We start from the raw sequence: 17,924 nt of genomic DNA, 5'->3' as shown, positions 1-17,924 counted from the left end.
CAAGGCAGTCATCGGCTCATGTGATGATGCTGCTTGACACATCCTAGAGAAGTGATGATAAAATCTGGGTCCTAATTGCTAAGGATGAAATTTTTTTTTTTTGGAAAGCAAGAATGAAATATTTTATGGGAACATTAAGCCACCAAGCATGTGATTTTGTTTTCGGAATGATCAAATCTAGCAAAAATGTTCTAAGATATAAGAAAATATAGTATTTCATTCTATCAGTCAACTAGAGAAAAAAATTAATTATAGGTGCAGAATTATTAAAAATAAATAATTTTCAAGCTACATGTCATGGACTTTTTTCCCCTAGTTTTAGTTTTCTTGATTAATATTGTTACATCAATAGTACAGGGGTGAATTCCTTTGCTGAACCTACGAGTAACTATTTGACTTGTTCAACGATCTTGGTCAACAGAAAGGAGATGATGCGCAACCACATTCCCAGTATAATTTGCTACATATATAAGAGTGGAGTTAGAGAATCTAAAATATTGTCGTTAACAATATTAAAATTTCTTTATTAAAGAGTAAAGTAAAACCAAAACATGTAAATGAAATAATGGGAAAACAAGGTTTAGATTAGGCAAGTTTAATTTGTGATATTACTGATAAATGTGGATTGGCCCTATTTATTTTATTGCCTTGAGCCAAATGATGTGATCTAGCCCCTGCTTTGGAGGTGCTATCAGCCATGTCTTCCACTTGTAAAATAACTATTTGGCCTAAGGCTCAAATCATTTTATATATATATGTATATATATATTAATTTAATTAATCGTCAAATCTACGAAAGAAAATTTTCTTTTTCTATTTCAAAGAAAATTATGATCATTTTTTATACAGATATGCAAAAGGAAATGAATAATACGACTTAATTTTAGATCAAGATAAATCATGTAAAATTAAATTAAAGATTAAACAGGAAAAAAGGATCATAGAAAATTCTAAGAAGAAAAGAAAATTGTAATTGAATCATGCTTTTCATACTATCATTGTCTAAAGTGATTGAATGGTTTGATAGAAGTTACAGAAACACCATCTCTAATTTTCCACTTAGGGAGAATTATAACTGCTCCCCAAGGCAAAAAAGATGCTAAAACCAGTTTGTTTACATGGTATTAGCTTGCTCTACAAAATTGTATAGGCTGATTAGTGTTAATTCTCTGGTAATCAATTCAAGCGAGAGGTGACATCAAGAAACATGTCTTCATCACAGGGAATTCTGAGACCGCCAGTTGGATGACTATAGCCGAACTCTTCTTCTGATAAGTCCAGAAGATTTTGAAAAGAAGGCTGGTTCAAGAATGACACTGGTATCACAAACCTCTTCTGATTTTCTCCAACATAAACTGCGAAGTAGCCCTTGGGAACTTTCTTAGCACTAACAATACGAGGAAGGCGGATAGCCATGGTTTTTTGATGGATGTGTGCCTCTGGAAAGGAAGACGAGGAAGATCTCAAAAAAACTTGGAAAGCGTAGGTAAACAACTTTACTAGTACTTGAGAATGTGAAAATATGTGTTGCCAGTGGACTTATTCTTACTTGTATATATAGATGAAAGGGTACGAGGGATTTTTTTCCTCTATTATGTGGGGGATGTGGAATGAGTGGTGAAGGGGCAGTTGCTGGGGTCTGACCAGTAATGAGAGAGAGACGGGTTGATGAGGGGATCACATGGTGTTGTCTTCTAACACTTTATAAAAAATTCCAGCAACAAAGACTGGAAAGAAAAGTTTGCCTAGCCCTTCCGGCAAGACAGACCGACTCAGGACCCACGATTTGGATCCGTAAAAAGCTTTATTTCACAGTATAAGAGTAGTACTACTACGCCATTTGTGGCAAGCCTGAGACATATAATCTGTCATACAATGATAGGAAACGTAAAACATGGTTTAACGTGACCTTCAATGTTGACTTGACTAAAAAAGAAAACATGTTTGGTTATTATGTTTTGGTTGTAACAATTTGACAGCAATAATACACAAGCGAAAGTGATTGAAAGTTGATAGTTTTCCCTTTATTTCTGGTATTTTTAAGAAAAGAAATTGGCACTGTAACCGTAACTACTTTTACTGATTAAAGCAAACCAATCAACTTTTTAATTGAAGTAAAGGACTTGTTATGGATTAATACATGGGTAGATAGATGAATGAGATGGTTAAACATAAAAAACTTGCTATTTTCTTGATTTTTCTGGCTGGTTTCTTAGAGGACATTTCTACGACTAGCATCCAATTGAAAATTTCTTGATATCAATTATTTCTTGTTATGGACACATAATTAATTGGTGTAATACCTGAGGAATATCTAAAAATCCCTTTGTCTTTGGATCACAAGTTTTGAATCCAATTGAATTTTTCTCCCTCAAAAAACTACTAATATCAATGATTTTGGCATTCAATGTTCCAGGCATCAACTTGCAAGACAAAGCCCTGTGAAGTACACGTGAAGTACGCCCTACTAGTACCTCCAGTCACAACCAGACCTACCACGAACCGCCAAATTGAAATTTGAAGAAGTAATCGAATTGTTGCAGACAAATAAAGAACGAAAGGTTGGCAGCCACACCTCAAACTTTCTCTTCATTGTGACTTGGAGCACGAGCAGCAACGTTTGAGGCTTAGAGCACTCTCAGGTAGCCTAGCCATCAATGTTACAAATCTTGACCACACACTTTACCTTAATTATTTTTAAGGGAACTTCTTAATAATTTATTTCTTGTACAAACTGAAAATCAAACTAATCTTTGTATTTGCAATAAATTGAGAATTAAACAAGAAAAGGTAAAAAAATTTTCAACTCAAATCTCAAAGAGAATTATGTACCTCCTGCCTCTATTTAATCCATACTCTGGACACATGAGTTTAAGGGTAAGATCGATTATAAAATAAGATAAAAAGAAGAGTACCTGTTTTTTTTTTTAAAAAAAGAAAGCACCTAGACAATGATATTTTGAATGTTAAGCCTTATATGATCTTTGGCTTTTTGTAGACTTTAGGGTATCGCAAATATGGCCATGATGATCAATAAAAAGGGTTGTCATAAGTGTTACAATATATGCTTGCATTGAGATGAGTTAGCCAACTCATGCGAGTGCTTATAAACGGAAACAGACTTGACGAAAATAGGGAAAAGGAATAATGGACTTAATTTTGATATTTGCAATTGATAAGAAAAAGAATAAAATTTTCTTCTTCTCCTTCAAAAAAAAAAAATACAAAATTACAGTACGTTCAGTTGTTTTCATCTTCTCTGGCTCGTCTCTCGTGAGACGTTGCCAGGCCTAATTTGATCCGATTTTTTCAAAGGCTTCAACCACATGGAATTGGGACTTGGAAGCGTCTCTTTTGGTCTTCTCCAGCGTAAACGGTAAATCTCCCCTTTAAGTCACCCCGTCGTATTTGAAAAATGAATGACCTTTTGCAGATGTTACACCGTTGAAAATAGCGCAATTGTGGTTCCGGGCAGAAGCGATGAGTCATCCATCATCTATTATAGGCTATCTTCAATGGATTTACTTGCCTATTCTAACCCGTTCAACTGGGAAGTGACGCTAATGAAAGTCTCTTCTCTGCATGGAATTGTCAAACCACCCATAGGATGATCAAAGCCAAACTCTTCTTCAGCTTTACTCAGCAAAGCTTGAAATGAAGGTTGGTTCAAGAAAGTTACTGGAACCAAAAATCTCTTCTTTTGGGTTTCTCCAACATAAACTGCAAGGACGCCTTTTGGTACTACATCTCCAGTTATTGAAGCTGCTTTACTTGCAGCAAAAACAGAACGGCGCAAAATTTGCTTAGCAAGAAAGCGAGTAGCCATTGCTTCTGATGATAAATTTAAGAGTTGGTGCTGCAGTGCTAGAAAAGTGAGGCTGCGGTGCTGACACGATATCTCGAGCACTCTGATTCCGGATTTAACTCAAATTTTATTTTTTTAGAGCTTATTTAAAGGAACTTTTAAAGAAATTGAATGGAAACTTTAAACTAAGGGTTTTATGAAGAAAAAGCAGCCATCAAGTTAGCAAAAAAGCGAGGAAAAAATCTTTAAGATGAAGATCAAAGACCTGACAAATCTTAGTTTTCTTTTCTTCTTTAGTTCTTTTTATATAAAAGATTAAAGAGAATTGCTAGATAAAGAAAACTCGTGAGCTGGGTGTGATGAGCCTGTGACAGAAATGAGGGGATATATATAGATGGAATGGTTACATGAAATGCTATAATTCTTGAAGTGAAACTGAAAGGCTGAGAATCATTTTCTGGGGTTTGCTTGTTTGGGACATAATTGATGATAGCCTCGGCCTTCACATAGTCTTGTTTACCAGCCAAATAACCAATAACAAAGATGGGGGCCTCGGGATTTATATTGTATGTGCATGTTGAGAAACGAAAGGCCCTACAGTGTAGGATGAAGGCCAATGGTAGACAAGCTACAGATTAGGAATTGACAGCTGGATGCTCGACGACCATACATAATGCAAACCTAACTGTCGTTTTGATTAGGAACATGCTTAAGATAAATGTTTGGTGAGTTTCCAATAGAAGAGAGAATAAACCACGACGCTCTAAAGGAAAGGGAAAAAGATGATTGGTCCACTCCCTGTTTTCCAGACAAGCATAATTTCCCTTTTCATGGGAGATAAAAAACCAAGTCAAACAAAATTCATCTCGACATTCGATTGTCTAAGTTAGAGTTATTTTCTTTAGGATCTAAGGCATGCAAAGTTGAGGTTTCCGATGTTTGTCCTGAAGATAACCAATATTTTAAACAGGATAATCATATTCAAATCAATATATTTTTCTTTCATCCAAAATATACTTGGAAAAGATTTGGGGCTTGATAGCGAGGATTCAGAGATTTTATTTTATCCCTTAAATTTTTGCGGAGCAAAAAGAAAATTTTCAAAATGTCTACTTGTTCTGCTCCTCTACACCCCATATAAGAGGGCTTGTATCTGTGGATGCAAAACGGGTTGGGCAGGGACCTTTCCACTAAACCATATAAAATATGATGACCGGACTCGTTTTAAATCAAATTTAACCTAAGCTCATCTTTTTAGAAATTCTTACTGTTTTTCTTTTTAAAATAAAAAATTGATTGCCAAATTGTTACTGTTTTTCCAGATTTTTATTGGTTGTATCGAATAGTTAAAGACTGACTAACAGCAATAGGATATGTGATATTCTGATTTTTCATCCTTTCAGGGTTTTCTAGTTTCTGCACACTTATTTTCTTGGGAAAATTAGGATTACGTACTTTGCCTAAACAACTGTAATTTGTATTAAAAAAAATTTCTCAGAAGTGTATACATTTGCTCATCATCTCTTTCTACCGAAAAAAAAACAGAAGGATGTACATGAATAGACAAAAAATTGTATCTGCTGATTACTTTTAGCTGTAGCAAGCTAATGCAAGCGGGAAGTGAGATCAATGAAGACCTCTTCTCTGCAAGGAATTGTGAGACCACCCATAGGATGATTGAATCCGAATTCTTCCTCAGCAATACTTAACAATTTCTGAAATGAAGGCTGATTCAAGACTGAAATTGGAACTACAAATCGCTTCATCTGGCTCTCCCCAACATAAACTGCAAAGTATCCTTTGGGAACATCCGTTGAGGTGGAGGCTGCTTGATTTGCAAACAGTTTAGATTGACGAAGAATCTGCTTAGCATGCATAATTCTAGGGACACGGATAGCCATTTCCACTAGTAATTTGGAGTATGAAGAATAGCAGAGGAGACTTGACACAAGAATCCTAGGATTCGGTAGTAGAGGAGAATGTGAGAATGCCTTGGCTGTTGTGTGGATAATGCACTTGTATATATAGATGGAAGAATGCAAATAGGAAACTAATGACCTGCAGATTGAGTGGTCAAGATGCTCAGAATCACATGGCTGTGTCTTCCAACAGATCATCAAGAAATAGGTGACTATTGAGAGTAATGTACATCTGTTAGAGTGCATTATAGCCCAGCCATTCTCAAAGAATGACCAACAATCAACGGACCCACTTGAAATCAAGGTGATATAAGATAGGAAAAATTCTTTTCATGCAATTATACAGAAAATTGCCGATGACATGCTTAGGTAGTAGTCGATTCTAAATCCGGTATCAATCCATTTGGGGTCGACTTAACACTAACAGGTCTCTTCGTACGAAATTTTGTCTTCATAAATTTGTCATCTGCGCCTGTATTAATTGTCGTTTGTTCATATCAATAGACCATCCCAGCTGGATTATTTTTTTGTCCTCCTGAAGATTTAAGCAATCTTACTGGACTTTTCAAGGCAGTTATACAACTATACAAGAAGCTTAGACAGTAACAAACACCAAAACTAGCAGCCGCTGAAGGAGAATTTATAACATGTCCCAACTCTAATCACATGCATGTGTTCCTTCGGTGGATTAACTTGTAAGACAAATCACAAACCCAACCCTTCTGAAGAGCGCCCGACGTGTGTCCTACAGGCTACAACTAGTCCTCATCAGAACCCAACTGGTTGCCTTTTATCCTAATTGATTATGACTGACGATTACGAAATTTCTGGTACATGTCGCCAACTATATGGGTAACCTACGGAAGAATCCTGTTTTTATTTTTTATTTTTTTTGGATTGTACAGAAGATTTCTGTTTCAGTGCACATTTGTGATGGAATATTTCTAGCGTTTTCAGCATACATTGACTATTGAAGCCTCGTTCTCACCTTTTAGATATCCGAACTCTTTGGGTAAAAGGATGTAATAAGCGGAGATAAGATGCCAGGTCAAAACTCAAAAATTTAAAATCAGTTGTAATGTATCCAAGAGCAGATTTAAGAGCATCAAGATCAAGTCACTCTGTGCAAATACTTATGGGAGCTAAAAATGTATCTGGTTTTGGAAGAAGAATGAGGCATAAAAATGTAGGACTGAATGGCAAAATATTCATGATGACTATGGCCATAATTAAATTCGAGTTCCTGATCTGAGACTGAATAGTGAATCCTATAATATTAATGACACCAATATGTTATGGACATTGATAAAAGGGAAAACATAGACAGAAAGAGAGGACAAAACTGAAGAAAAAAGTTCATTCATCTTCGGTTGATGAATTTAGACTGCAATTTTCTTTAACAGAAAAAATGGAGACGAAGAAAATGAGAAATTTACAATAAGTTGGAATAGGTAACTACTCTCGAATGCAAAACTAGGGTTTAGCTTTTTCAGTCAACAAAGTCAGAAAGTTATTACTTTTCAAAAAAAAAAATCAGAAAGTTATTGTTTTCTAGACTAGCCATCATTATCTCTTTGTTGCCTCTCATGAGCAATTCAAACTACAAGCAAGTTCGATGAAGGCTTCTTCTGCATACGGGATTGTGAGACCGCCCATTGGATGATCAAAGCCAAACTCCGCTTCTGCCTGATTTAGCAGTTCTTGAAATGAGGGTGCTTCAAGAATGAAACTGGAATCAGAAAGGGCCTCTTTTGGGATTCTCCAACATAAACAGCAAGGTGGCCTCGGGGTATTTCTGAAGCTGCAGTCAGTCTTCGGATAATCTGCTTAGCTTGAACAAGCGCAGGAACTCGGAAACCCATAACCCTTATGTCACTGATAAATGTAATGGCACGATATGTATCTAAGGCTGCTAGTTAGCTAATGCATAAAAATTTATACATCAGACAGTGGGAAGCACCCTTTCTATTACTATATATGGAGCAAATGGTAAATCCCACATTCCTGCGACAAGTGAAGCGAAACTTGTCAATGTGGTCCATTGACATAAATCACGAGAGAACCGTCACAATTCACATGGATTTTCCTACCAAAAGTAAACAAATTTGAAAGATATTTTCATATTATTTATCTATGATCATAATTCATAACCCACCACTTGGCAGAACAAACCAGAGGCTGCCCCACCCTGAATTGATCTCTCATTGGACCTGCTGCTGGTAATGTAATCTGTCAGTTTTATAAATGGATAAAATTGTAGGGACAATTATGTGGATTAGTCTATATCATCATTTCATCATAGTCAACATTTGCATGCAATCGATACCCTGTTTATTCGCATCACCGCCAGGCACTAGAACAAGGAAGTCATCGGCTCATGTGATGATGCTGCTTGACACATCCTAGAGGAGTGATGATAAAAACTGGGGCCTAATTTCTAAGGATGAAACATTTTGTGGGAACATTAAGCCACCGAGCATGTGATTTGTTTTCAGAATGATCAAATCCAGCAAAAATTGTTAAAAGATATAAGAAAACATAGTATTTCATGCTGAGCAAAAAAAAAATAAATTAGTATTTCACTCTATCAGTCAACTAATAGCAGAATGATTCAAAATTTAAAAATAAATCATTTTCAAGCTACTTGTCATGGAGTTTATTTATTTATTTTCCCTTGCTTTGAGTTTCCTTGAACAATGTTGTGGCAATAGTACAGGGGTGAATTCCTTAGCTTAACCTAGGAGTAACTATTTGACTTGTTCAACAATCTTGGTCCACAGAAAGGAGATGTTACCCAACCACATTCCGAGTATATGGTGAAAGAATACCAATTAATCTCATGAAGAAGAAAAGCAAGGAGTTGGTAGTCCCCAGAGTTTAACTCAAAATGGTATAAAAGCTACTTGATGTTAAATAGCGTCATTTTCCTAATTAATTTGGTACAGATATAAGAGTGGAGTTAGAGAATCTAAAATATTTTCGTTAACACACTAAATTTGTTGGTTAAGCATAAACGGTAGAAGCAAACCATGTAAATGGAATCATGTTGCTATCAATGGAGTAATGGGAAAAGATGGTTTAGATTTGGCAAAGTTTAGTTTGTGATATTTCTGATAAATTTGGATTGGCACTATCTCTCTTCTTTTATTTTGTTGCCTTGAGCCAAATTATATGATTCAGCCCCTGCTTTGGAGGTTCTGTCAGCTATGTCATCCACTGGTGAAATAACGAGTTGGCCCTAAGGGGTCAAATCATTATATTTTCTTAATTAATGGTCAAATTTTAAGAAGAAAATTTTCTTTTTCTATCCTAATGAAAATTATGATGATTTTTGATAATTTGAGAAGGTCACTGATACACAAGAAAATTATTAGTATGAAATAATTTCAGATCAAGATAAATCATATACAGTTCAATTAAAGATTAAAGAAGAAAAAGAGACAATAAGAAATTTTAAAAAGAAAAGAAAATTGTAATTGGATCGTGCTTTTTATACTAACATTTCCCAATATATTGAATGGTTTGGTAGAAGTTACAGTAACACCATCTCTAATTTTCCACTTAGGGAGAATTATAACTGCTCCCCAAGTCAAAAAGGATGAAAAAAGTTTTGTTTACATGGCATTAGCTTGCTCTACAAAATTGTATAGGCTAATTAGTGTTAATTCTCTGGTAATCAATTCAAGCGAGAGGTGACATCAAGAAAGAGGTCTTCATCACAGGGAATTCTAAGACCCCCAGTTGGATGACTATAGCCGAACTCTTCTTCTGATAAGCCGAGCAGATCTTGAAAAGAAGGCTGGTTCAAGAATGACACTGGTATCACGAACCTCTTCTGGTTTTCTCCAACATAAACTGCAAAGTAGCCCTTGGGAACTTTCTTAGCACTAACAATACGAGGAAGGCGGATAGCCATTTTTTTTTTTATGGATGTGTGCCTCTGAAGGGAAGACGAGGAAGATCTCAAAAACTTGGAAAGCGTAGGTAAACAACTTTACCAGTACTTGAGAATGTGAAGATATGTGTTGCCAATGGACTTATTCTTACTTGTATATATAGATGAAAGGGGTACAAGGGATTTGTTTCCTCTATTAAGTGGGGATATGGAATGAGTGGTGAAGGGGCGGTTGCTGGGGTCTGACCAGTAATGAGAGAGACATCAGACATGGGTTGATGAAGGGATCACATGGTGTTGTCTGCTAACGCTTTATGAAGAATTCCAGCGGCAAAGACTGGAAAGAAAAGTTTGCCTAGCCCTTCCGGTAAGACAGACCGACTCAGGACCTACTCAAATATGGAAGATTTGGATCCGTTAAAAGCTTGATTTCACAGTAGAAGACTAGTACTGCTACGCCATTTGTGGGCAAGCCTGAGACATATAATCTGTCATACAGTGACAGGAAACATGTAACATGGGTTACTTGACCTTCTATGTTGATTTGACTGAAAAAAAGATACCGGAAAAGAGATTTTCTTTTGCACCTGAAAAAAGATTTTAGAATTGGAAACACATCGTAGAGGAGTGACAACATTTTGAAAGTTAAAATATTATCGGGTTATAAATAAGAGAAAATAAATATGGCTCGAAGGTATCCATTTAATTTTTTTAAAATGAATTTCAGGACATGATAATTTGAATATTGTAATATTTTATTTGTGAAATTAAAAATTTCTCTTAAAATTTAAGTGCCATTTGGAATTGTTTTCAATTTTTTAATTGATGTGTCAAAAGTTTTTTTGTTTTGTATTGTTTTATTTTCAATTCATTGAAACTAAAAACATGGTTGGTTATTAAGTTTTAGTTGGAACAATTTGACAACAATAGTACATAGGTGAAAGTGGTTGAAGCTTGAACCAAGAAAGTGGCAAGGGTTTGATTCTACCCCTTTTTCAACTTTCTTTAAATTCTGGCATTTTTAAGGAAAAGTAACAAGTTTTGTCACTGTAGTTGTACGAGTATTGCTTACCTGCAGAAAATACTTATGAAATTGAGCGGCAGCAATTTCCCTGCTTCCAACAATTTCTAATAACAGATCCTTACCCTTCCATCTAATTTAATTGATAAACTCCGTTTATGGTTATATCAAGAATTTGAGATTACAAACTATCCTTTCATCCTGTAATCTAATCATTTAATATATATATATATATATAAAAGAACAAAGCTCAACAAGATAACCATTGAAAAATGAAAAGCTTAATGAAATTGAATTGAGATTTTGATAGAAGTTGCAGTTACATGATAAAATCCACCTCTAATTTCCCACTTAGGAGACTTGCGTACCCTCTTCCACGGCAAAAAGGGGGTGGAAAAAAAATAACTGTATTCATGGTAATAATGGTGTTTGCTTTACAAAATTGTATTCACTAATCTATGCTAGTTCTCTCAAGAGCCACTCAAGCGAGAAGCAAGATCAACAAAAATGTCTTCACTGCAGGGAATTCTTAGACCACCGTTAGGATGATCATACCCAAACTCTTCTTCTGATAAGCTTAGTAGATCCTGAAATAAAGGGTTGTTCAAGTATGATATTGGCATCACAAACCTCTTCTGATTTTCTCCCACATAAACTGCAAGGCAGCCCTTGGGAACAATTTCCGTTGCCAGAGGAGGTGATGCCCGAAGAATTCTCTTGGCATTAACAATGCGTGGCAGACGGAAACCCATGTTTTTTTTTTTCTATGGATAGATCTCAACAGGCTTTTGGAAAGCGAGTGAAAATCTTTTTGATGCTTAAGATTGTAAAAATTACTTGGGGTTGCTAATGAAGGAAGTCATGTATGTATATATAGAGGAAAGGGAATAAGGGCAGGTACTTCGGGTTTCTAGATGGGCGGCATGGGCCCATAAGGGGTTCACATGGCGTTGTCTTGCAACTCATCATGAGGAATATCAAAGCAAGCCTGGAGAAAACCTTGCTCACCTCTTCCAGCAAAACAAACGACTCAGGATCCACTCAAAATTGGAAGATAAGGATCAGTGAAAACCCTGTTGCTTATTCTAGGGGTAGCACTACTTGGTTACTTTTATTTAGAGGAAAGCTTGAGACATGTAATAACTCCTTTCCTTCATATGCTCTGAATACTGAAAACATGTAATATGAACATTGAAATGCCATGACTGATATTTATTTGTTGAAACTTGAAACACATTTGGAATTCTAAGGAAATCTATAAGAGTTTTCGTGAAGGTCAAACAAAGTACGGAATATCTGAAAAAATCTTATCTGATAATACTTGTTTGTTGTAAGACACCCTGGACTCGGTTGCACCGCCAAATGAGTAGCCTTGTTTTTGTGTTGAAGATGTGCTGTTATGATTATTCAATTGCTTTCACCACCTACCTTGAAATCACAGAGGAAGGTGCAGGGGAAAAGGAAAGAAAGGAAGAAATTCCACAAGTTCAGAGACTATAGATTAGTGAAATTTTTGGCTTGCATTTCGTTGATGACTAAGAAATCCGTGAATAATCGAATATTTGGCCTTTAATTAGCTTTTCATTTTGAATTTATTAAAAGTTACAAAGTTACACATTTTTATCTCAGATCGATCGAACACGAGCTGTATATAAATTAACCATCAACAGATTTTGACAGGAATTTTCAATTTGATGATAATTTTCACAGGAAGACCATTAATGGTAATTAACCCACCAATTGTATGGAGTGTGTGCCAGCGACGAGGCTTACGGACAAGTCCCTGTGTACGTGAAGTTCATATGAAGATTTGGTCTACTTCTTGTCCTATTAGTTCGATTATTAGATCAAACTTGTCGAGCTAAATCATATTGGAAGCCATGAGGCCCATGACAGCAAAGAATTATGTATCAACCTCATTCCTGGAATGAGAAGCTTAGCCTTTTGAATGGACCCTTATCCAGAATAACGCAAAATATTTCTTTTTGGAGACAAGTTCCATCCAAAGGCAAATGGACCCTCTGTTCCTGCAAGGAACATTTTCCAACCAGAATGACAGGTTAACTTCACTCCTCAGTAAAAGTGATATGTAAGCCAAAAAAAAAAAAAACAATTAAAGTGATATAAATGGTGGCAGAATAAGCAATAAATGTCCTCTTCGAAATAGAAGTTTTGACAGATTATATCCACATCAGCATTATCATGTATTGTTTAAGTGTCCTAGTTAAAATGACCGACTATTATCCAACAATGGGTGATTTTGAGTTTAAATGATTGTATTAGTACACAGCTACCATCAGAAACAATATGATGAGAAGAATAAGTTGGGTTAAACTAAAAAAATTGTCATTTGATATATTGGTTAATTACAAAGAATAATAAATTCACATGGAAATGGGATCGCAAAAAACAATCCACCATTTACACTCGCTTCCTATATAAAATCGCTGTGTTAGTTGAGCTAGAAAGTTAATCTCTGCCACTCTCATGAGCTTTGCAGACTACAAGTGAGATCAATGAAAGCTTCTTCGCTGCAGGGGATTGTCAGAGCACCTCTTGGATGATTAAATCCATACTCTTCTTCAGCTTGACTCAACAAATTCTGGAAGGAAGGATCCTTTAGGAATGAAATTGGGACAACGAATCTCTTCTTTTCAGCTTCTCCGACATAAACAGCAAAGTGGCCTTTGGGAACTGGTGTGGTCTCTGAAAGTGAAAGGGTCCGTTTTAGACTCTGCTTGGCACTTACAATTCTTGGCAAGCGGAAACCCATGATTTTGAGAATTGAGATTGTTTTACGAGTAGTAGATAAAAGAAATGTATGTGTAGGAACTTAGAGAATTAGGAAAGGCTTTGGTTCTGCAGGGTGGCTATGAATGGAATGTATATTTATAGGAAGCAGATGGTTTATGGTTGGCAATCCCAGGCTGATTGAATGGTGAAGAAAGACTCCCAAAGGAAGATCTTTAAAGACATACCTATGAGGAATCACATGGCCTTGCCTCCCAAATGATGATAAAATTATGACAAATTTCGTAGCATTGTCTATTCTGTTGCAATCTATCATGGCTTACCATTCAATGAAATATACCAACAATGATGGCCCATTACAATGTCATTGAATCATGTCCCGTTGATAATAACTTTACTTAGCAGATCATATGGATGAAATATTACAATGCAAAATAATCAAAATAATATCCAATATTTGGCGACTATGACTTGGTTTGCGAGCCCTACATGTTTGCTGATGATCAGGATATGGACCAGAGCTGCTGCTAGTAACACTTGTTCTTTAACTATGTCGAACATAGAATGAAACTAGTTACATAGCCATGTGAGATTGATTCGTTTCTTGAACGAGTGAGGAACGGTATCCAAGGAACTTGGTTGGTTGAACCTAGAATTCAAGGGATGACAGGTTGAACAGAAGCACTAACGAACCTAGTAATTAACGATGGTAAACTAGTAGTCCAGAATCGCCGAATCTAGACTATATATATATTAGACAATGAAATCTTTCATTTTATTTGACCACTAATTTCCTCTGTCTTTTTTAGCTGGAAAGTCAGCTCTTCAACCACAAGCCAATGCGCAAGTAATTGCGAGCAGTGGAAAGCTCTCATTATTATTATTTTTATTATTTTTAAGTGTAACGATACGGGGCAATTTATACATAGTTTCCAATCTATGTTTTCCCCTGTATGAAGATAATTGCACTTAATGCGAATCACCGTACTCAGCTGTCGTAGTTTTCAGGGTCTGGCTGAAGTTTTAGCTTGTTCTGACTAAATTGATATTCCTTTTGCTTAATTTTGTTTCTTTTTATTTGAATTTTTGTCAAATGAATATAATTTAGACTTTTATTTTTATAAAATATCAATTAAATTAAATAATTACAAATTTTGAGTTTAGATTTTTTTTTTCAACACTTTTCTTTCTCTGTTTTTCATTCTATTTTCCTTTTGCAAGTAATCTAGCAAAATAAATTAAAAAAATTGAGCAAAAGCCAATAGATAAATCCTATTATTCCCCCAAAGTTATCCAAAATGGCACGAAATACTGCCCAACCTCTCTATTTCGGTGTGGTAAAAAGGTTTCCAAAATTGAACCGTGGAAATTAACACAAAATACTCACATGTCAATCGCCATTAGTTGTACTAGTAAGGATTCTAGTTGAATGTCCACCCAATGAATGGCCTTATGTTAAGATAACAATTGTATTAGTAGCCAACATCAAAGCAAAAATATCGATGACAAGAATATGTCTCGTAAAACTTTTTTTCTCATTTATACATTCATTACGAAAAAAAATTGAAGTTCACAAGGGCATGGGACTGCTTAAAACAATCCACCATTTTCACTTGCTTCCTATATAAAATAGCTATATTTTGTCAGCTAAGCTACAGAGAGTTAATCTCTGCTCGGGTTAGCCATTTTAAAATCAACTCTCATGAGCTTTGCAGACTGCCAATGAGATCAAGGAAAGCTTCTTCGCTGCAGGGGATCGTCAGAGCTCCCATGGGATGATTAAATCCATACTCTTCTTCGGCTTCACTCAACAAATTTTTGAAGGAATGATGCTTCAGAAATGAAATTGGGACGACAAATCTCTTCTTTTCAACTTCTCCAACATAAACAGCAAAGTGGCCTTTGGGCACTACTGTGGTTTCTGAAAACGAAAGAGTCCGTTTTAGACTCTGCTTAGGATTAACAATTCTTGGCAAGCGGAAACCCATGGCTTTGTGAATTGAGATTCTTCTACAAGTAGTAGATGGAAGAAAAACGTATGTGTGGGACTTGGAGAAGAAGCGAGGAAAAACTTTGGCACAGGGTAGCTATACTTGGAATGTGTATTTATAGAGAGCAAATGCTTTATGGTCAGCAATCTCAGGCTGAATGAGTGGTGGAAGAGAGAACCCAATGGAGAAATTTTTAAGGACATAGGGTGTGGAGAATCACATGGTCTTGGCTCCCAACTAATGATAACATTTTTGACAAGTTTTAGTGGAGTCTACTCTGTTGCAATCTACCATAGCTCACCATTCAATGGAACCAACAATAATGGCCCATTTCAAATACTATTATCATTGAATCATGGCCAGATGATAATGACCTTACTTTGCAGATCATATGGATGAAATGCTATGTGGTTGAGACCAGAAAAATATAAAAAAAATTATATCCACTAGCGACTATGAGTGGGTATGCAAGTCCTACATGTTTGCTGATAAATAGAATCAAAGACCAGAGCTGCTTGTACTATTTGTTGCATGACTCTGTTGAACGCAGAATGACACAATTACCAGTCCATGTGCCATTGTTTGGTGCCTTCAACAAGTGAGGAACGGGTGATGTTAGGAATTGGTTGGTTGAGCCTCGGTTTTAAGGGATGATATGTTGAACAGAAGCACTGACCACCCTAGTAATAATGATGCTATGCTAATCCTCCAGAATCACCCAATCTAGACTAAAGAGATTTATGGGTTAGACAAAGAGTTCTTTTGTTTTAGTTGATCTGATTTCTTTTTGAAAGTCAGACGCTGCCTGGGAAGTCAACTCTTCAACTACCATGAGGATAAGGAACTTCTAATCTAAACACAAATCAATCCTCAAGTAGTGCAAGCAAACCTCACCTTGACCTTTTTTCAGTGCCAGACTATAGATAGGTACAGTATTTGCTGTGTGTCCTGGATTTCTTTCAAGATATTATCATAGCACGTCTAATTTGGTATTCTTTTTGTTTGACGTTTTACTAAGCCAAAAACTGCCGTAAAACATTTTCTTTTACGGTGACAACCCAATTTTCATGTGAAAATGAGATGCACTTACTAGTATGAGAAAAGAGAAAAGAAAAAATTAAGCCCATTCTTGGAAGTTTAATAGATTATAAAGAGGCAGGACATAAAACACAGGCTTTAATTTGGCTTTGCTTTTCAGACTACATTTGGTAACAGGAATACTTTAACGAAAGAAAATTTCTTCGATGAAAAATAATCTTTCTAAAAAATCAAATTTAAGGATAGAGTTTGAAGTCGATTGACAGAGATTCAAGGTTCCGGTGGTCATCGGAGATGGATTCAAGGATTAGGAGGAGAGGGGAGGGGGAAGAGCATGAAGAGGTTTGAGCCTTAAGGTTAGCCATTAAAGAGGATTTGGAGTAGCAGCAATAAAGTATAGGACTAATTTGAAAAATAATAGAACAGAAGAAACAAGGGCAGTCCAATAACTTTAAAAGCTTAAAGTAAAATATTCAAATGAAGCCTTTTATTGAAATTAAGAATTTCTTTTAAGCTTTGAATAATCAAATTCATATTTTCTGTTTGATATATTAAAATATTTATTATGAAGTAAAAAAAATATTTAGTTATTATAATATTTTATATTTTTTAAATAGCTAATATAAAATCACTAGTCAAAATTTCTAATTCAAATGAATTAACTATTACATAAAATAAAGATAATATAACAATATAATATAAACTTTAGATTAAATTAAAAAACTCTAAATTGCTGTTAGTTGATTAAAAATAAAATAAATAAGTAAGAAAAAAATTATTGTTGGAGATCATTAAATACATATTACCTAGTTGATTGGAAATAAGAGAAATAGTTGAGAATTAATAGCACTGTAGGAATTGAAGAGTGATAAAAAAATTGAGATTTATTAGGCACATAATTAGAGAAGTGGGAGAATATGTTATTTTATTAATTATTTTTTACTTTCACTTAGTTTTTAGAAGTTACTTTTACATATTTTTAATAGAAAATGAGATAATTATTTCAAAATTAATAGAATGTGGAAGTGAGAGAAAATAAATATTTATTAAGCATGAGAGAATATGTTAATATTTTATTAATTATCATAATTTTTATATATTTTTAATATAATTAATTATATTATTATTATTATAAAAATATGGGGTCTCTCCAAATTTGAGACTTAAAACCCTTGCTTGGGTAACCTTACCCAAGGGCCAACCCTGAGAAGAATTGAACTGATTCATTAACATTTCATGATTTAAATTACATTGAAAAAAAAAAAGGTAAAACACTAACCGAAATATCATTTTCTTTCTGCATTACACCAACTAAGAACAGAAGGAAGACATCCTAGTGCAGAGCCTGCTTTGGCTGCATGACAGTGAAATATCAACAAGCAAGCTGATGCTGAGCCAAAAAACCATGCAAGCTGATGATCAATACAAAACAAAAATAACAAGGAACTTGCTCGAGCATGAAAGCTGCTATAGTCTTCCATCTAAGTCTCAGCTTCAATTGTAG

General features: G+C 35.2%; 7 protein-coding genes and 1 pseudogene across 7 annotated transcripts; all 8 read right to left on the bottom strand.

The window, feature by feature from the left end:
* On the bottom strand, window positions 1,047-1,526 carry LOC18607655 (auxin-induced protein 15A). Its single transcript, XM_007041919.2, has one exon. It carries the CDS (start codon window positions 1,414-1,416, stop codon window positions 1,177-1,179), a length of 240 nt encoding a protein of 79 aa, XP_007041981.2. The 5' UTR covers window positions 1,417-1,526; the 3' UTR covers window positions 1,047-1,176.
* Window positions 3,194-4,289, bottom strand: LOC18607654 (auxin-responsive protein SAUR21). Its single transcript, XM_007041918.2, has one exon. It carries the CDS (start codon window positions 3,824-3,826, stop codon window positions 3,530-3,532), a length of 297 nt encoding a protein of 98 aa, XP_007041980.2. The 5' UTR covers window positions 3,827-4,289; the 3' UTR covers window positions 3,194-3,529.
* On the bottom strand, window positions 5,253-5,907 carry LOC18607653 (auxin-responsive protein SAUR23). The gene has a single exon (XM_018115659.1). It carries the CDS (start codon window positions 5,704-5,706, stop codon window positions 5,410-5,412), a length of 297 nt encoding a protein of 98 aa, XP_017971148.1. The 5' UTR covers window positions 5,707-5,907; the 3' UTR covers window positions 5,253-5,409.
* Window positions 7,120-7,651, bottom strand: LOC108660944 (annotated as a pseudogene).
* On the bottom strand, window positions 9,191-9,750 carry LOC18607652 (auxin-induced protein 15A). The gene has a single exon (XM_018115673.1). The coding sequence runs from the start codon at window positions 9,638-9,640 to the stop codon at window positions 9,401-9,403; it is 240 nt and encodes a 79-aa protein (XP_017971162.1). The 5' UTR covers window positions 9,641-9,750; the 3' UTR covers window positions 9,191-9,400.
* Window positions 10,906-11,469, bottom strand: LOC108660945 (auxin-induced protein 15A-like). Its single transcript, XM_018115672.1, has one exon. The coding sequence runs from the start codon at window positions 11,390-11,392 to the stop codon at window positions 11,111-11,113; it is 282 nt and encodes a 93-aa protein (XP_017971161.1). The 5' UTR covers window positions 11,393-11,469; the 3' UTR covers window positions 10,906-11,110.
* On the bottom strand, window positions 12,965-13,558 carry LOC18607651 (auxin-responsive protein SAUR21). The gene has a single exon (XM_007041915.2). The coding sequence runs from the start codon at window positions 13,411-13,413 to the stop codon at window positions 13,126-13,128; it is 288 nt and encodes a 95-aa protein (XP_007041977.2). The 5' UTR covers window positions 13,414-13,558; the 3' UTR covers window positions 12,965-13,125.
* Window positions 14,891-15,487, bottom strand: LOC18607650 (auxin-responsive protein SAUR21). Its single transcript, XM_007041914.2, has one exon. It carries the CDS (start codon window positions 15,377-15,379, stop codon window positions 15,092-15,094), a length of 288 nt encoding a protein of 95 aa, XP_007041976.2. The 5' UTR covers window positions 15,380-15,487; the 3' UTR covers window positions 14,891-15,091.

This window comes from Theobroma cacao, chromosome 2 (genome assembly GCF_000208745.1).
Source record: "Theobroma cacao cultivar B97-61/B2 chromosome 2, Criollo_cocoa_genome_V2, whole genome shotgun sequence".
Lineage (NCBI taxonomy): Eukaryota > Viridiplantae > Streptophyta > Magnoliopsida > Malvales > Malvaceae > Theobroma > Theobroma cacao.
This window is presented reverse-complemented; position numbering and strand designations above follow the sequence as displayed.

Bases quoted from the DNA above. Each gene is read 5' to 3' on its own strand.
- LOC108660945 (XM_018115672.1), bottom strand. From the start codon at position 11,392: ATGGGTTTCCGTCTGCCACGCATTGTTAATGCCAAGAGAATTCTTCGG.
- LOC18607651 (XM_007041915.2), bottom strand. From the start codon at position 13,413: ATGGGTTTCCGCTTGCCAAGAATTGTAAGTGCCAAGCAGAGTCTAAAA.
- LOC18607653 (XM_018115659.1), bottom strand. From the start codon at position 5,706: ATGGCTATCCGTGTCCCTAGAATTATGCATGCTAAGCAGATTCTTCGT.
- LOC18607655 (XM_007041919.2), bottom strand. From the start codon at position 1,416: ATGGCTATCCGCCTTCCTCGTATTGTTAGTGCTAAGAAAGTTCCCAAG.
- LOC18607652 (XM_018115673.1), bottom strand. From the start codon at position 9,640: ATGGCTATCCGCCTTCCTCGTATTGTTAGTGCTAAGAAAGTTCCCAAG.
- LOC18607650 (XM_007041914.2), bottom strand. From the start codon at position 15,379: ATGGGTTTCCGCTTGCCAAGAATTGTTAATCCTAAGCAGAGTCTAAAA.
- LOC18607654 (XM_007041918.2), bottom strand. From the start codon at position 3,826: ATGGCTACTCGCTTTCTTGCTAAGCAAATTTTGCGCCGTTCTGTTTTT.